The 17,384-nt window shown below is 42.9% G+C and overlaps 1 protein-coding gene across 1 annotated transcript; it reads left to right on the top strand.

Annotated features, from left to right (window-relative positions):
* Window positions 1–221: 221 nt before the first annotated feature.
* On the top strand, window positions 222–4,863 carry LOC134341396 (homeobox protein Hox-C6-like). The gene is made up of 2 exons (XM_063039260.1): window positions 222–588; window positions 4,445–4,863. Exons 1-2 carry the CDS (start codon window positions 222–224, stop codon window positions 4,774–4,776), a joined length of 699 nt encoding a protein of 232 aa, XP_062895330.1. The 3' UTR covers window positions 4,777–4,863.
* The last annotated feature ends 12,521 nt before the right edge of the window (window positions 4,864–17,384 follow it).

Genomic DNA, 17,384 nt, shown 5'->3' on the forward strand with positions numbered 1-17,384 from the left:
TGAAGTCAGCTGACTTCCCATTTCACTCCACGAATTGGAAAGAATGCTGGCCTTATAACAATCTAGTTATTAGATTCAAAAGTCTGGCGCAGTTATATATATAGATAGATAGATAGACAGATAGATAGATATTGATATATGCATATATAAAAAAGAAATTATATGCACTTATCCGGTGCTGATAGCTCACGGTGTGCAGGACAGAGGTGCCGCGTGTGATCATGAATTCTCTCTATCATAACCCCTCGCTAGCTTGTCACATCCCGGGCAGTCAAGACCTCTTACCCAACTCTTTCGACCCAGTTCGGCACTTCAGCGCCTACGGAGCCACGGTGTCTCAGAACAGGATCTACCCGAATCCCTACTACCCGCCGGCGCAGGAGAGCCCGTGGCCGAGCCGACCGTCTTTCGATTATACTTTGTATCAAGAGAAAGATCTCTCCCAGCCTTCCTCCTCGTCCTCCTCCTCCTCCGCTGCCGCTGCTGCTGCCGGCGCATGTAGGCAAATTTCGGAAAACTCCCGGGCAGACGGTCCCAAGCAATGCTTTCGGATTTACCCATGGATGCAACGAGTCAACTCACACAGCGGTGAGTGCGCACGTTGAGAACAGACCCTCTGGGTTAGAAAACAAACCATAACCAGAGCAAGTGTCCACGCGCACCCGTGCATGTATATTTTATAATGTGGATATGATGGTCTCCCACGTAGCAAACTTGCAAAGTGGACAGGAAGGGAATATCTTATGTGGAATGTAGACATTTTTTAAAGAGATGTATTCCCAGAGAGAGAGAGTATACGCAAGATATCTTTCATATTTACATCATAAATGCGCGAGAGAAAATATAAGGCATGTGGATGAATAGGCAATTGAATCTAAGGTCTTTTATGTGAAAGATCTACATTGTGAGCCAGTAATACACAAGGTATGTAAAAAAAAGCAACAATATGTGATAGAAATTATGTGCAATCAAGATTTAAAAAAAAAATTATTACAGTGAACGGGATATGGATATATACTGCAGTGTGTGTCAATATTGCAGGGAATGACATACAGGATATTTTAATATTAATAATTTTAATATCCAAAATAACACACACACACACAAAATATTGGAGGACCTCAGCAGGCTCCCCATCATATTGTGTATGTTATTCTGGATTTCCAGAACCGTCAGAATATCTTGTGTTTATTATTGTAATATGTACATCGTATGTAAGCACAAACATTTGAGTGAGAGCTTATTTAGTGCAGAAGTAATGATCCACACACAAACACAAGAGACTTTAAAATGTTCATTATATAAAAGCATCAGAGAGAAGATGTGTAATGCAGGCAAACATGTGTGAGCCATTGTAAGAGGAAATACACAAGATATTTCTACAATCTCTGTTCTCATACTGAATAATGTAGATAAAATGTGATCAGTTATTAGAGAGAATGGTACACAATTTATTTTAATATCCGTGTTATATGAAATCATAAATATGTGAGAGAAAATATAAGTGATAGAGATCACCAGAGTGGGCAGGTAAGTGCAAAATCTATTAATATCTGCATTATGTGGGCTTTCAGCCAAATTTAGAAAGAATAAAGCAAAAGATGTTTTAAAATCTACATTGAATAAAAGTATCAGTATGTGGAATGTGAGCCAACTTAGAGAAAAATACACAAGTAAACACAAGATATTTAAAAATCTATATTGTATGAAAACATATAAAACCTGAAAGATGTGTAAAACAGATCAAAATGGAAGCTTTCATTAGAGGAAATCTTACACCAGATAAACACAAGATATCCTCATAGTATGAAAACATGCAATGAAAATGTCTAGAGTTTCACTATATTGCATGGGAAAAATGTAAGTATATCTGGACACCAATGTCTTTGTGACCTCCTGATATGTATTCTGAGGTTGCATAGAGAGGCAGAAAGAGGAATATAGTACCACTAACATCTACATGCAAAATGATCACATATTCTACACAGAGTAAACATAAACATACTGTATAATGAGACGTTTTAATGCCCACATTCTATATAGAGTGCAGATGTTACATGGAGGGTGATATCAATCATAGTACAAAATTGATATGTATATGTATATTCTTATAATACCTCGTATATGTAGGTTTCTTAGAAATGTGCCTAGATATGAGAGAGATTGGGGTTTATATCATATGAAGAAGAGTATTACATTTTAGGCAAGTGAAGATTAGTGAATACAGAATGATATATCTACATTGTATGAGAAAGAGTTGCATATAAAATGTATGCAGGTAATAATAGAAATATTAAGATGCACACTCTGCAAGAAGCATGCATATAAAAAACGAGGTAGAGTGACAGTGTACTATCTACATTATATGAAGTTAAATGCTTTATATATGAAATTTATAAATATGTATATGAGAGAGAGATATAGATATGAGACAGATTGGGGGTTTATATTGTATAGAAAAGAGTAAATATTTGCATATGGGAAATACATATGGTTGCAGGGAATAGTGTCTCTATTGTATAAATGGGGTTATATGATATATATAAAATGCCTATAGATTTAATGCATAGAGAGGTACTTTACTCCATTAGAAGCACGAATATCAGATATAGAATAAATACTCATATAAATTAGAATTTATATCTACATTTTTTGAAAATGTGTTAAATGTTATTTTCGTAAGTACCTAGATATGAGAGAAATTAGTATTTATTTTCTATAACGAGTAAATGTTACATTTAAGAGAATTGGGAGAATTATTGTTATATGGTAAAGGCTTAATTGTTTTACATAGTACATTATACATTGTATATAGACTTGCAGAGAGTGACACATAATTGAGTACATTTGCTATATTAAATAATACAAATGTTAAATATGGAAAAAAAACTAAAGAGGAATTAGTAAGTACATAAGGGAAAAATTCCATAAATATTATAGAAAGTACAATTTTATATGCAAGATTGCCAAAAATAAGCAGGAATAAATCTTTATTACATTAAGAGTATTATACAGATAGGCACATGCAAGGATATTGTATAATGAATTAAAAACGGTCAGAGAGAGAGAGGGCAGGTGTGTGAAAAATACAAACTCCTTTTAACGTGAGGGAAATGGGGGGCAATCATATATTTGGAGAAAGCCATAAGTTAAGGCGGGAGAGACAAATGCTCTGAATAGAGTGGAAAAGAAATATTAATTTGTGTGGCTAAAGTGTTGGTGTCCAATTTAACAGGAAGACTAACATATATGAGGCAGGAGAGAAGGATCCACTGAAAGATCAATATGTCTTCAAAAGCAAGTAGAAGATTAACAAATATATCATAGGGTAATATATATATATATATAAAAGTATCTGCAAAGTTTCATACAAGCACATACAGTCACAGAAATAGGTTTAACAAAGTCCACTGACATAATATAATGCTCCTGGCTTTAATTTACATATATCATCAAATGTCTGCACGGGCTAGTCTGTAATATCTGAAGCAATTCTTCCTAACTTTTGTAGACCTGGGACCTAGGGAATTTCTTTTAAATTAAAAAAAAACTTAATTTAAAGAATGTAGCACTGGTTTGGGTAGACAATGGGTTGAAACGCAATTGAGCCACTACATTCAGGCACGAGATCAAAAGCATCACGGCGCCTTCAGAATATTTTGGTCAATAAATTGAAACATAATTTTGGAAGGGGAAAGGGATGATTTATATTTAAAAAATTAACAGTTCTCGTTTTCTTTCCCTTTTCCTCCCTCTGTCACTTTAATCTCCTCTCCTCCATTCCCCTCCCATCTGTGTTCTTCCTCCCCACTCAACCTAACTATCTCCCCTCCCAAATCACCTCTGGCCTTCTCCAAGCTTCTCTCCTTCTCCCAATCTTACCCCTCCACAACCATCTCCCCTTCTCCCTTAACCACCTTTCTCCTCAACCAACACTTCTCCCCAATCATTAACCCGCAATTATCTCTCCGGCTCCCCAACCATCTATCCCTCAACCACCTCCCCAATCATTCCTCTTTTCCTCAACTACCTCCCTCTCAACCATCTGCCCCGCCACTCAATATCTCTCCCATCATCCTGATCATTGTCCTTTCAACCATCTCTCTCTCTCCCCAACCATCTACCCCTCAAACACCTCCCTTACCCAATCATTCCCTTACCCTCTACCGTCTCCCCGCCCTCAACCCTCCACCCAACCAACTACACCCTCTCTCAACCCTCTCCCTCATTCTCCAACCATTTTACCCTAAACCATCTGTCTATTTCTCTACCCTCTCTCTCCCTTCTCCCCCTCCCCACCCCACCACGGGGGCCGGGGAGGAGTGTGTGTGTGTGTGTGTGTGTGTGTGTGTGTGTGTGTGTGTGTGTGTGTGTGTGTGTGTGTGTGTGTGTGTGTATGTGTCTCTCTCTCTGTGTGTGCGCGCGCGCTCTGTGCCTTCTGCAGGTGTGGGCTACGGCTCGGAGCGCAGGAGAGGCCGCCAGATTTACTCGCGGTATCAGACCCTGGAACTGGAGAAGGAATTCCACTTCAGCCGTTATCTGACGCGCCGCAGGCGGATCGAGATCGCCGGCGCCCTGTGCCTGACGGAGCGTCAGATTAAAATCTGGTTCCAGAACCGGCGTATGAAGTGGAAGAAGGGGGGCAACAGCGAGCGGCCGGCGGCGACCGCCGAAGCACAGGAGCCGGCAGGGGAAAATGACCAGGACAAGGAGAAGCGGCCCGCCGAGCAGGAGGCGACTGATCTAGCCGCCAAACCTGGCGATCTTTCCCAGTGAAACCCCCGCCCCACCAGTTTGTGGTATCCCGATCACACACATTCGTAGTTTACCAGAACGTCGGTGGCGTGAGAGAGAGAGAGAGAGAGAGAGAGAGAGAGAGAGAGAGAGAGAGAGAGAGAGAGAGAGAGAGAGTGAGAGAGAGAGAGAGAGAGAGAAAGAGAGAGGGGGAGAGTGAGAAGAGAGAGAAGAAGAGAGAGTAGATGGGGGAAGGGCGGAGGGAGAGAGAGAAACTGAGGGCCGAAGGGAGAGGGGGACAATGGAGATGGGGAGAGAGAACGAGAGAGAAGGTAGGAGAGTGAGAAAAGAGAGGAGGATAAAAGAGAGGAAGAGAGAAGAGCCGGGGAAAGAGTAGGACAGCGGGATAGGGAGAAAGCCAGAGAGCGAATAGGGAGATAGAGAGAATGGAGAGAGAGAAAGAAATTGGAAAGAGCAAGGGGAAGGGGAAGGGTGCGAGAAGAGAGGGAGGGAGAGTGGCGATGGAGAAAGAGAGAGATGAAAAGTGGGAAGGGGAGAGAGGAAGGGAGAGAATGGAGAGAGAGAGAGAAAGAAAGGCGAGAGATAAAATAGGAAGAGTGGGTGGAGTTGGAGAAAGAGATAGGGACAGAAAGAGGGATAGAAAGAGAGAGAGAAATGCGTGATTGGGCTTGTAAAAACGTGTTGTGCAAAGCCATAAAGAGGAAAATGAACCCCCCTGCCTCTCAGCTCTAGTGACAGGGGTTCTGTTCCCACTGTTTGTGTGTGGTGGGGGGGGAGGGGCGTGGTGGCGTATTCGTGGGACCGTGGGGAGAATGTGATGGAATCGGTTCAAATGTGTGGTTGGTGATCGGCACGGACCTGATGGACCGAAGGGCCTGTTTCTGTGCTCTCTCTCTCTCTCTCTCTCTCTCTCTCTCTCTCTCTCTCTGTCATTTCTCTCTCTCACTCTGTCATTTCTCTCTCTCTCTCTCCTCTTTATCTCTCGCTTACTCTGTCTCCCCGTCCCCCATCTCTCTCCCCCGTCTGTCCGTTTCTGTCTGTCTCTCTCTCTCAGTCCCTCTCTCTCTCTTTCTTTCTATCTATCTGTATCTCTCTTTGTCTCTTGCTCTTTCTCTCTGACTCCAAATTTTGGCAAAGAGGATTTAACGTTGTTGGAGGCTTTTTAAAAAATTAAATGTGGGACAAAACAAGATCCCGCTAAATTTAAAACAAAAACTCCAAGAAAGAGAAGAAAGAAAGAGAGAGGGAGAGAGGAGAGAGAAATAGAGAGGAGAGAAGGGGTAGAGGGAGAGAAAGAGAGAGAGATAGAGAGGAGAGAGAGAGAGAAAGGCGAGGCCAGTCCCCACCCACACACATGCATCCATTTCCTCTCCCTCGCTTAAAAGCACACGCATAAACTTACAAAACCCGGTCTACGCGATTAGATTAATATGTAATAAAAGACTCCTAGGAAACAAGTTACACGGCAAACGCTATACTTTAAGGCCGGACCGTTTCCATGCGCCGGTTTTGCCTCGAGTTTACAATTCCGAATCCATACCCAAGCCCCGACCACCACCACCACCACCCTCCCCAAAGTAAACCCACAACAACGAAAGAGAGAAAAAAATAAAATCCTACTGCAAATCAGGAATTGGAAATAACCCAACCGCTCAATCTCTCTCGTTGTCTTTGCGGTAAGGGAAGAGCGTGAATTTAAACGTAACACCCCCCCCCCTCCACTCCGCACACACCACCACCACCACTAGACACATTTCCCCGCAAACAACTAAACAGAACTGATCCCACGCTGCAGAAAGGAGCGAGTTCACGGTTAAAAAAAAACGGAAAAAATGCAAATCGTTACTCTCAACAAACCCGTGAACAGTGAATATAAGGCTATTTCGGAACGTGTGTGAGTGCGCGATTATTTGCAAAAAGGAAACGGCATCTCCCGCATTGTTTATGCTCCAGACAAATGTTAAAACCCGTCTACAGCAAAATAAAATACTTAAGCTGTTATTCTAAAATAAACCGAACTAATTATTATCCAAAATCATAATGTTTAGTGTCCTGTAAAAGATTTCTTGAGGGGGAGGTTAGATGTATGTTCTGCTTTGTCTTAATCGGCACTTCACAGAATGCCGAACGGATTGCAGCACGAAGGGACATAAGTACATAATCCCAGCAAAGGTATTGCACGCAGATATGTAGACTTTGTAAACATATTATCCAAACAGAATTGTGTTACAGGTATAGTTTCTCAAAGAGAAAAATGTGTACAGATGCACGCACAGTGAAATGAAACAAGTTTCAAACACAGAGATGTATACAGAAACACACACACACACATACACCAAAACAGTACAAAGTCGCAGTAGAAATGTAAACGAAAATGTATACAGATACACACACAACACAGATAATAATTCTCAAAGCAGAAATGAATAGGGATACACATTAAACACAATAACTACAAATGCGCACGCACACACACAAATATACAAATCATCAAAGCAGAAATATATATAGATACGCGCAACATGGAGGTATATATTCGGAAAAGACAAACAAAACACTCACACACACATATATATATATATATATATATATATATTTCCAATACAAAAATAAGTTACACGGAACACAGAAGCTATGTTTTTGCATGGCGTGTTGCCGTATAGACACGTGTACCAAAAAGATATGTATACTCGGCAACACCATTTCAAATAAGTACGCAAAGTCAGAAACGCACAGATGCTACGCAGCAAAGTAGCACATGTGTAACACATGCATAATTATACACAAATAACAAAACGATACAAGTTCTCAAAGCACAAATACAGATATGTGGACTCGCAGACGAAGTACAGATGCATATGCATCGATCGATCCAGAAGGAAATACACACGGAGAGACAAGCGCTGGTAAACACAACGTGAGGGAGACAGGGACACAGGGCAACAATCACAGAAACACAGAGAGCCATCAAAAGCGGACGGATACAAACACCTCGTCTACAGCCTCAGATACAGATACAACCGCTCCCCGATGCACATGTCATAAAGTTTTAAAAAAAAGTTTTGTTACGGTTCTGTTTTGTCGAGGCGCTGTAAATCTCAGACAGCAATAAGTAGAAATAAATGTGGCAGAATCTGCCTGGGATTTACAAGGCCCGGGACTGTCCTTGGGGTTATATGAGACAGAATGCACTGAGCGCTTCCGCTTCCACTCGAAGCAAGATTTTTTTTAATAAACGTTGAAATATTTGTGGAGGTGTGTCAATGGGTTAATCCTGCCTTTATCAGTATTTATATACGCGGAGAGAAACAGAGGAAGAGAGAGAGAGGAGCGAGGGGAGAGACACCGAGACTTTCTATTTGTATCTGTGTGTGTTACAGAGAAAGAAATTTACAAGGATGTTGACGGAACTTGAGGGCCTGGGCGATAGGGAAAAGTTGAATAGGTTAGGACTTTAATCGGAGATTTGGAGGTGAGTAAGGGAGATTTGATAGAGATATACAAAATTATGAGGGTTATAGAGTAAATGCAAGCAGACTTTTTCCCTCTGAGGTTGAGTGAGACTAGAACTAGAGGTCATGGGTTAAGGGTGAAAGGTGAAAAGTTTAAGGGAAATTTCTTCAGTCAGATGGTGGTAAGGGTGTGGAACGAGCTGCCAGCGGAAGTGGTGAATGCGGGTTCGATTTCAACATTTCAGAGAAATTTGTATAGATATCTCGATGGGAAGGGTATGGAAAACTATGGTTCAGGTGCAGGTCGATAACACCAGGCAGAATAATAGCTCGGCGCGGACTAGGTTGGCTGAAGGGCTCGTTTCTGTGCTGTAGCACTCCATAACTCTAAATGTGTCGTCGGCCCGAAACATCGACTGTTTATTCCCCTCCATCGATGCTGCCATAGTTCCTCCAGCATTTTGTCTGTGTTGCTCAGGACTTCCAGCATTCCAGCATCTGCAATATCTCTTGCTTCTATGTTTGTATCTGTGTTATGTGTGTGTGGGGGGGGGGGAATAAAAAAGGAAATGTATCTATATCTGTATTTAGCTGTGTGTATTTGTGTTTGACAGGGTGGGGAAGACGGAGATAATGTATTAATTTCGATATCAGTATAAAGTGCGGGGCAGTGGGGAAAGAGTGAGTAAGAGAGAGAAAGAGAGAGACGTGTAAAGAGAGAGAAAGGGGCGAGATAGAGACAGATATAGATAAAGATATAGTTGATATGCAAAGCATGAAAGGAGAAACTTTATACGAAGTTTGCAGAAAGTTTTATTCACTGACAGGTTAAAGAAAGTTTTCTAGGATGTGAGGGGAAGAGTGAGTGAGAGAGAGAGAACGTGTGTGTGTGTGTGTGTGTGTGTGTGTGTGTGTGTGTGTGAGAGAGAGAGAGAGAGAGAGAGAGAGAGAGAGAGAGAGAGAGAGAGAGAGAGAGAGAAAGAGAGAGAGAGAGAGAGAGAGAGATGGGGGAGAGCGAGAACACCTGGCGTCTGTATGCATGCATGTGCAAAAGAGGGAAACCGTCTATATCGACCTGCTTGCTTGTTTGTGTGTGGGAGTGTGCGTTTTTGAGAAGGGAGAGGAAACAGATCGTGTGTGAATTTCTATAACAGTATTATGTTCGTGAGGAGAGAGAGAGAAAGCAGAGAGATGAAGTGTACATTTTTCTAGCAAGGTAATACGTGCATGAGAGTTTGTGTCAACATCTATATCTGTGTGTGTATGTGTGTAAGAGAGAGAGAGAAAGAGAAAGAGAGAGAGAAGACGGAGATAATATGTGAATTCGTATATCAGAATTATGTGCGTAGAGAGAGAAAGTAGAGAGATGAACTGTACATTTCTCTAGCACGGTATTACGTGCGTGAGAGTTTCTGTCTACATCTATATCTCTGTGTGTGTGCTTGTATCTGTGTTTGTGTGTGAGACAGACAGAAATAGGGGAAGGGGAGAGGGGGAAGACAATGAGAGGAGAAGGGACTGAGAGGGGAGAGAGGGAATGAGTGAGGGGGAGAGAGTGAGAGTGAGTGAGAGAGAGAGAGAGATTGAGAGAGAGGAGGTCGCCGCTCTCTCCCTGTCCAACACCAGATGTCGCTACAAGTCCACCTCTGCAAGTTCAATAAAGTCGACCTGTGGCCCAGTGACAGCGACGCGGACAGCTTAGTGATGCTGCAGGAGTGATTCTCCCTCAGTCTCATAAACTCCCTGTCCCGGGGAGGGGAATGGCAGAGGTGGAGTGTGAGGGTGAATGCAGATGGCGGACAGAAAGGGGAAATGGGGAAGGAGATAAAGAGAGGGGGACAGAAATAGAAATTGGACTGAAAATGGGATAGAGTGGGTGGATGGAAGAAGTTGGGGGGGAGACAGAGAACTTGAAAGGAAGAGACTGAGATAGAAAAAGAATTGTAGCGGAGAGTGGGAGGGAAGTGAGAGGGGTAGAAGAGGGGAGAGGAAGAATGAGGGGATAAAGTGGAAGGAGATGAGAGAAAATGGGAGGAAAAGAGGGAGTGGAATATACAAACACACACATGCACACGTTATAAGGCATGCAAAATATCAATTAATTCCTAAACTGTACTGCCCAAGAACATTTGACAGGTCGATTGTACCCTCTCTCCTTTCCTCTGTTCATACACTTCACACTTTCTTTACCTTCCTTTCTCACTCCCCTCGCCCTCCCTCTCTCTCATCATGTCTCCCACCCGGGAGATGTATCAGCGGTAACTTATCCCTCAGTGAGTCTAAGTCCTGGTTCTGGACTTCCCTCCCCAAAAGTGCTGTGGGAGCATCTTCCAGTCCTCTCACAGACAGTGGCAGCTCTGAGAGGTGTCCCCACCCCAGTACTGGGGGGTGTGGGGTAAATAAATATTAGTCACACCTGAACCCAAAGAGTGAATTGGAGTATCCCAACATTGAAACTAGTGAACCCTATATGATGTTGGGGTTGTTGAGACTGGAATTAAGGATTAAGTTTCATATTCCTGATCTGTAGACGGTGGAGAGGTGATGGGGCGGATGTGGATTGCATGGACTAACTCCACCAGAGCAGGTGGGGAGTGTTCCATCATACTCATGACTTGTAAACGGTGGAGAGGTAATGTGGTGGATGTGGAGTACATGGCCGAACTCCATCTGGGCTGTGGGGAGTGTTCCATCACACTCCTGACCTGAAGAAGGTGGAGGGGTAATGTGGTAGATGTGGAGTACATGGACTAACTCCACCTGGGCAAGTGGGGAGTGTTCCATCTCACTCCAGACCTGTAGACGGTGGAGAGGTAATGTGGTGGATGTGGAGTACATGGACTAACTCAAACTGGGCAAGTGGGTAGTGTTCCATCACACTCCTGACCTGTAGACGGTGGAGGGACCTTGATGCTGTTTAGTCGATTGGTTGTTATTATCGGTTTTCTAGTTGTTTAATATGATTTGTATATGGAATTTTATATGAAATTATTATTATTATTATTATTAGTTCAGTTGACAGCAAGTTGATTGGCATGAACATAGAGCTAAAGGGTTTGCTTTCATGTTCAACTCTGTAACGTTCCTGTGGATGGGTACGTGATTGTGCGTGGAGACTTCTGTACTTCACCAATAAACCCAATTCTGTAACATCATCCCCAGTACCTTGTAGTTTAGTTTGACATATTAATTTTCATTCCCACTTCTCTCCTCATGTACCACCAAGGTCAATTTTCTACCCCACTGTTATCAGACTATTAATGATGAATGTTGACTTCTTGAGGCAGTGCCTCCTGTAGATATTACTGATGGCGGGGAGGGATGTATCACTGATGTGTTGTGCTAAACCCATTATTCTGTGCAGCTTTTTATGGCTTGATATGGTAACTACTCTGCCCGAGACTGCCAGGAACTGCAGAGAGTTGTGCACACAGCTCAGCATCTTCTCCATGGACTGGGTCTACATTTCTCACTGCCTCAGTAAAGCAGCCTGCATAATCAAAGACCTCACCCATACTAGACATTCTCTCTTCTCTACCCTCTCCATTGGACAGAAGACACAAAATCCTGAAAGCACACACCACCAGGCTCTATCCCACTGTTATAAGATTATTAAATGGTCCCCTAGTATGATAAGATGGACTCTTGACCTCACAATCTACTTCATTTTGACCCTTTCTTCTTATTGTCCACCTGCACTGCACTTTCTCTGCAACTGTAACATTTCATTCTGTTTTGTTTTACGCAATTACTAAATTGATGTACTGATGCGATGAACTGATATGAATGGGTGACAAGCAAAACAACATTTTTCACTGTCCCTCAGTACACCTGACAATAATCAAACAACTTACCAGCTGGGAGACACGAAAGAGACAGCAGATTCTAGAAATCTAGAGCAATACACATGAAATACTGAAGGAACTCAGTATCCGTGGAGGCAAATTGACAGTCAATGTCTTGGGCTGAGACACTTCATCAGGACCGGAAAGGAAGATGCCAGTATAAAAAGAGTGGAACAAGTTCAAGGTCTGTAGTTCAAAGTAAATTTATTATGTGTATGCTACCATATATTACCTCGAGATTCATTTTCTGGTAGGTATGTACAGGAAAATGAAGAAATACAATAGAATTTATGAAAAAACTACACATAAACCAAGACTTAGAGCAACCAGTGTGAAAAAGGAGCCAACTGTACAATAAAAATAAAAATACTGAGAGCATGAGTTGTAAAGAATCCCTGAAAGGGAGTCTATGGGTTGTAGAATCAGTTCAGAGTTGTGGTGAGTGAAGTTATAAGGCCAGTTCAGAGCCAGTCCACACTGGTTCAGGAGCCTGATGGTGCATGGTAATAACTGTTCCTGAACTTGGTGGTGCTGGACCTAAGGTTCTGCAGCTCCTGCCCAATGCTACTAGTGAGAAGCAGGCATGCCCCAGATGGTGGAGGTCTTTGATGATGGATGCTGCTTTCTTGTGACAGTGCTCCTTGTAAATGTACTCAGTGGTGGGAGAGTTTTGCATGTTATAAACTGGGCTGTATCCACCACTTCCTGTAGACTTTTCTGTTCCTGGCCATAGGTGTTCTCATACCAGATCAGGATACTCTCCACTGTGCATTTATAGTGGTTTGTCAAAGAGCTGGAGGATGGAAGGTGGATCCAGGAGGGGGAGGGAGAGAATAGGAGTGATGTAAAAAACTGGGAGGTGATGTGTTATTTAGCAATGTAATATTTACAGCACAGAACTTCACAGCAAAGGAGCAGGCTCTTCATTCTACAATGTTGCTCCACATTAATTAAACACCTATCTGAACTAATCTCTTCTGCCTACACAACGTCAATATCCCTCCATTCCCTGTGCATTCATCAGTCTGTCTAACAACCTCTTAAGCATCTCTGTCATATTAATGCTGGTTAATGTAAAACAGTAAGAAAAGGTTTTCTGAGATTTCAAGCACACCACAGCAATGTCAAGTTTATTGTCACACACACAAATACAAATGTGCAGAGGTGCAGTGAAAAACTTACTTGCAGCAACATCACAGGCAGAGAGCATCAGAAACACAACATTCACAAGAAAAAACATAAAACACAATTTTTACAATTCGTTTCCTGACTGGTTGCATTATGGGCTGGTATGGCAATTTGAATGGGCATGTAACAAATGCAACTGTAACGAAAACCAATTTCCCCCGGGATCAATAAAGTATGACTATGACTATGACTATGAACATAATAAGCTGCAGAGAATAGTGGACTCTGTCCAATACATCATGGGTCCATCTCTCCCCACCATCAGTAGTGTCTACAGGAGGTGCTGCCTCAAGAAGGCAATGTCCAAATTATGAGGGATATAGATAGAGTAAATGCAAGCAGGCTTTTTCCACTGAGGTTGGGGGAGACTACAATTAGAGGTCATGGGTTAAGGGTGAAAGGTGAAATGTTTAAGGGGAACATGAGGGAGAGCTTCTTTGCTCAGTGGGTAGTGAGAGTGCGGAATGAGCTGCCAGCACAACTGGTGGATTTCAAAGTTTAAGAGAAATTTGGATAGGTACATGGATGAATGTGGTTTGGAGGGCTATGATCCGGGTGCAGATCAAGGGGATTAAGCAGATTAATGGTTCAGCACAAACTAAGTGGGTCAAAGGGCCAGTTTCTGTGCTGTAGTGTTCTATGACTATGACTCTATTTTATCCCATCAGCTCCCATCGGGCAGGAGGTACAGAAGCCTAGAGGTCCACGCCACCAGGTTCAGGAACAGCTACTTCTCTTCACTATTCAGTTCTTGAACCACTACCTCAGTACAGCAACATTGTGACCATCTACTCGCTCCCTCATCTATTTGACAAGTTTCATCCTCATAAAAGAAACCTTTACTGAAGTCCATTGAAACTTGCTCAGTTTGCCATTATTTTATCCTTTGTAATTGCCCCTTGCATTTCCTCACTTCAGAGTTCAGCCATCTGAGGCTTCCTGTTTCCCGCTCATTTATTGAAGGAAGGGAGAGACCTTTAAAAGCTCCCAGTACTCTATAAAACTCCAAGATCCCCTTGCCAACACATCAACAATAGAGTGACCAACAAATGAGGTTTGATCTCCTATTGTGCTGAACTAATTAAACTAGTAATTAATCACTTAATTTGGCCAGTCTGTCCTGTTTACACAACATTCACATCAAAAATCAAGGATTAAGGATCAACTTTATTCGCCATATATATTTACATGTATTAGGAATTTGCTGTGGTGTGTTGGTCAGGGCACAACATTCAACAATTCTAAAGAATCATATAAAATCAAGTTAGAAGTTAAAGTACAGATATGGAATAAAGTTTGCATAAATACATAAATACCAGCATTATTAAGAGTGTTTTAAAGTGTTTACAGTGCAGTAGTGACTAAGGTAATAGAGGATAGTGGAGAGGGGACAAAATAGCATGGTTGATCAGATTAACTGCCGGGGGAAAGGTATTTTTTTAAGATGGCATGAAGTTTTTGTTTTAAAAGCCCTATACCACTTTCCAGAAGGGTGCTTTAGGAAAATGCAGTTTGTGGGGTGAGTAGTATCTGCAATGGCCTTTTTCCTGCTTGCCCCTTTGTCTTGGACACACACAAGTCCTGCAGTGATGGTGGACTGCATTCAGTGACCTTTCCTGCTGGCCTGACAGTTCACTGTAGTGTTTGCAGATTGTGAGGGGGTGCTGCATCAAATCAGACAGTGATGGCTCAGGTGAGGATGCTCTCTGTGTAGAATTGCACCAGGATGTTCTGGGAAGATGGAATTTTACCAAATGTACAAGATACATCTTCTGACGAGCCTTTGTGTTAATGAAGGAGATATGGTTCTCCCACATGAGGTCCTGTGGAATAATGATTCCCAGGAACCCGAATGTTGAAACAGTGTGAACTGTAGAATTGTCGATTATGAGTAGATGGAGACTCATCCATTTGTTGCAGATTCATGTACCTGTCTAGGAGCCTGTTAAACACCTCTATCATTTTTGCCTCCTCTACCACCCCTGGCACCCACCACTCTGTGTTTAAAAATCTTGCCCTGCACATCTCCTTTGAACTTACTCCCTCTCACCCAGACAGTTCAACCCTGCAGAAAAAAGATACCAGCTGTCTATTTTATCTATACCTCTTATAAACCTCAATCAGGTCTCCCCTCAGCCTCTGCCACTCTAGACGAAACAACCCAAGTATGTCCAAATGCTCCTTATAGCTCATACCCGCTAATCCAGGCAGCATTTCAGTGAACCTCTTCTGCACCCTCTCCAAAGCCCCCACTCCCTTGCTGTGATGGGTCAACTAGAAATGAATGCAATACTCCAGTTAGGGCTTAACCAAAGTTCTATAAAACTTCCTGACTCTTGAACTCTGTGCCTCAACTAATAAAGGCAAGCATGCCGTACACCTATTTTACCAAATTGATTAACCTGTGCAACCACTTTCAGGGAGCTATGGACTTGAACCCCAAGAGCCGTCTGTTTATCTGTGACCCTTAACACTGCATTAACTGTAAACATGATTCTGCAAATCCAGAGTAACACTCACTGGAGTAACTCAGCAAGTCAGACAGCGTCTATGGAGCGGAATAAACAGTCAAAGTTTCAGGCTGAGATCCTTCATCAGAAATTTGCGGTGCCCACCCATTTCAATTCCACTCCCCATTCCCACACTGACATGTCGGTCCGTGGCCTATTCTACCACCACGGTGAGGCCACTCTCAGGTTGGAGTAGCAACACCTTATATTCCATCTGGCTAGCCTCCAACCTGATGGATTGAACATTGGTTTCTCTATCTTCTGGCAATTTCTCCCCCACCCCTTCCCTCTTTTTCCATTCCCCATTGTGGCTTTTCTCTTACCCCTTCTCTTCTCCTCACCTGCCCATCACCTCCCTCTGGTGCCCCTTCTCCTTCCCTTTCTCCCATGGTCCTCTGTCTTCTCCAATCAGATTTCTCCTTCTTCACCCCTCAACCTCTTCCACCTATCACCTCCCAGATTCTCACCCCATCCTCTCCTCATCACATCACCTGCTAGCTTGTACTTCCCCTCCTCCACCTTCTTATTCTGGCTTCTTCCCCCCCTTCCTTTCCAGTCCCAATAAAGAGTCTCAACCCGAAGTGTTGACTGTTTATTCCTCTCCATAGATGCTGCCTGACCTGCTGAGTTCCTCCAGCATTTTATGTGTGCTGCCATTAATAGTGTCCTGTCCCTTTACATTTGATCTCCCAAACTGCAACACCTCGCACTTGCCCAGGTTGAATTCAACCTTGTCATTTCTCAGCCTAGATCTGCAACTGGTCAATATCCAGCTGTTTCCTTTGGCAGTCTTTTACACTGTCCATAACACCACCAATTCAATATGATTTAGGATGGCCTCAACTCCTCTTCTGCTCCACTTTCCCACAGCCCTCAATCTCTTGTCCTTCCCTATATTTATGCAACTCCACCTTCAACACATCCAATGATCCATCCCCCACCACCCTTGAGAATTTCAGAGATTCCCTTTCCTCAGAGAGAAGAGGTCCCTAAAACCTCAGTGTTTACTGACACCGTCTCCAAGCTTGTAACCCCATGTGCCCTCACGCAAGCCCCTCCAACTAGTGGAAACATCCCCACATCTCTCCTCTCACCTCTCCTGAAGATTATAAAAGGACATTCCTATTCTCCTAAACTTCACAAAATACAGACCCAAACCTTCCAACCTCTCCTGATGGGACAACTTAACCATCCCAGGTATGATCCCACTGAAGCTCCTGTGGACTGCCTCCAATGCTTCTAAATCCCTTTTATTTGGGTATATTTAACACAGAAGTTGATGAATCTTGATTAGTAAGAGCATCAAAGGTTACGGGGAGAAGGCAGGAGAATGGTGCTGAGAGGGATAATAAATCAGCCATGATGGAATAGTGAAGCAGACTTGATGGACCAAATGGCCTAATTCTGTTCTTCTGTCTTATGGTCTTAATTTAGATTCAGGGATCTGAAAGGTGTGCAGTATTCCAGGAGTGAGTTCACTGACCCACTGTACAACTGGAACACAGCCTCTCCCTTCTCAAACTCCAACCACTTTGGAATAAGGACTAACTTGTTATTTGCCTCCTAACTCCTATCATATCTGCCTGCTGGCTTCTTGTGACCCATGCCCAAGACAGTCTCAATCCCTTCACTCA

The sequence above is a fragment of the Mobula hypostoma genome (genome assembly GCF_963921235.1).
Source record: "Mobula hypostoma chromosome X1 unlocalized genomic scaffold, sMobHyp1.1 SUPER_X1_unloc_3, whole genome shotgun sequence".
Taxonomy (NCBI): Eukaryota; Metazoa; Chordata; class Chondrichthyes; order Myliobatiformes; family Myliobatidae; genus Mobula; species Mobula hypostoma.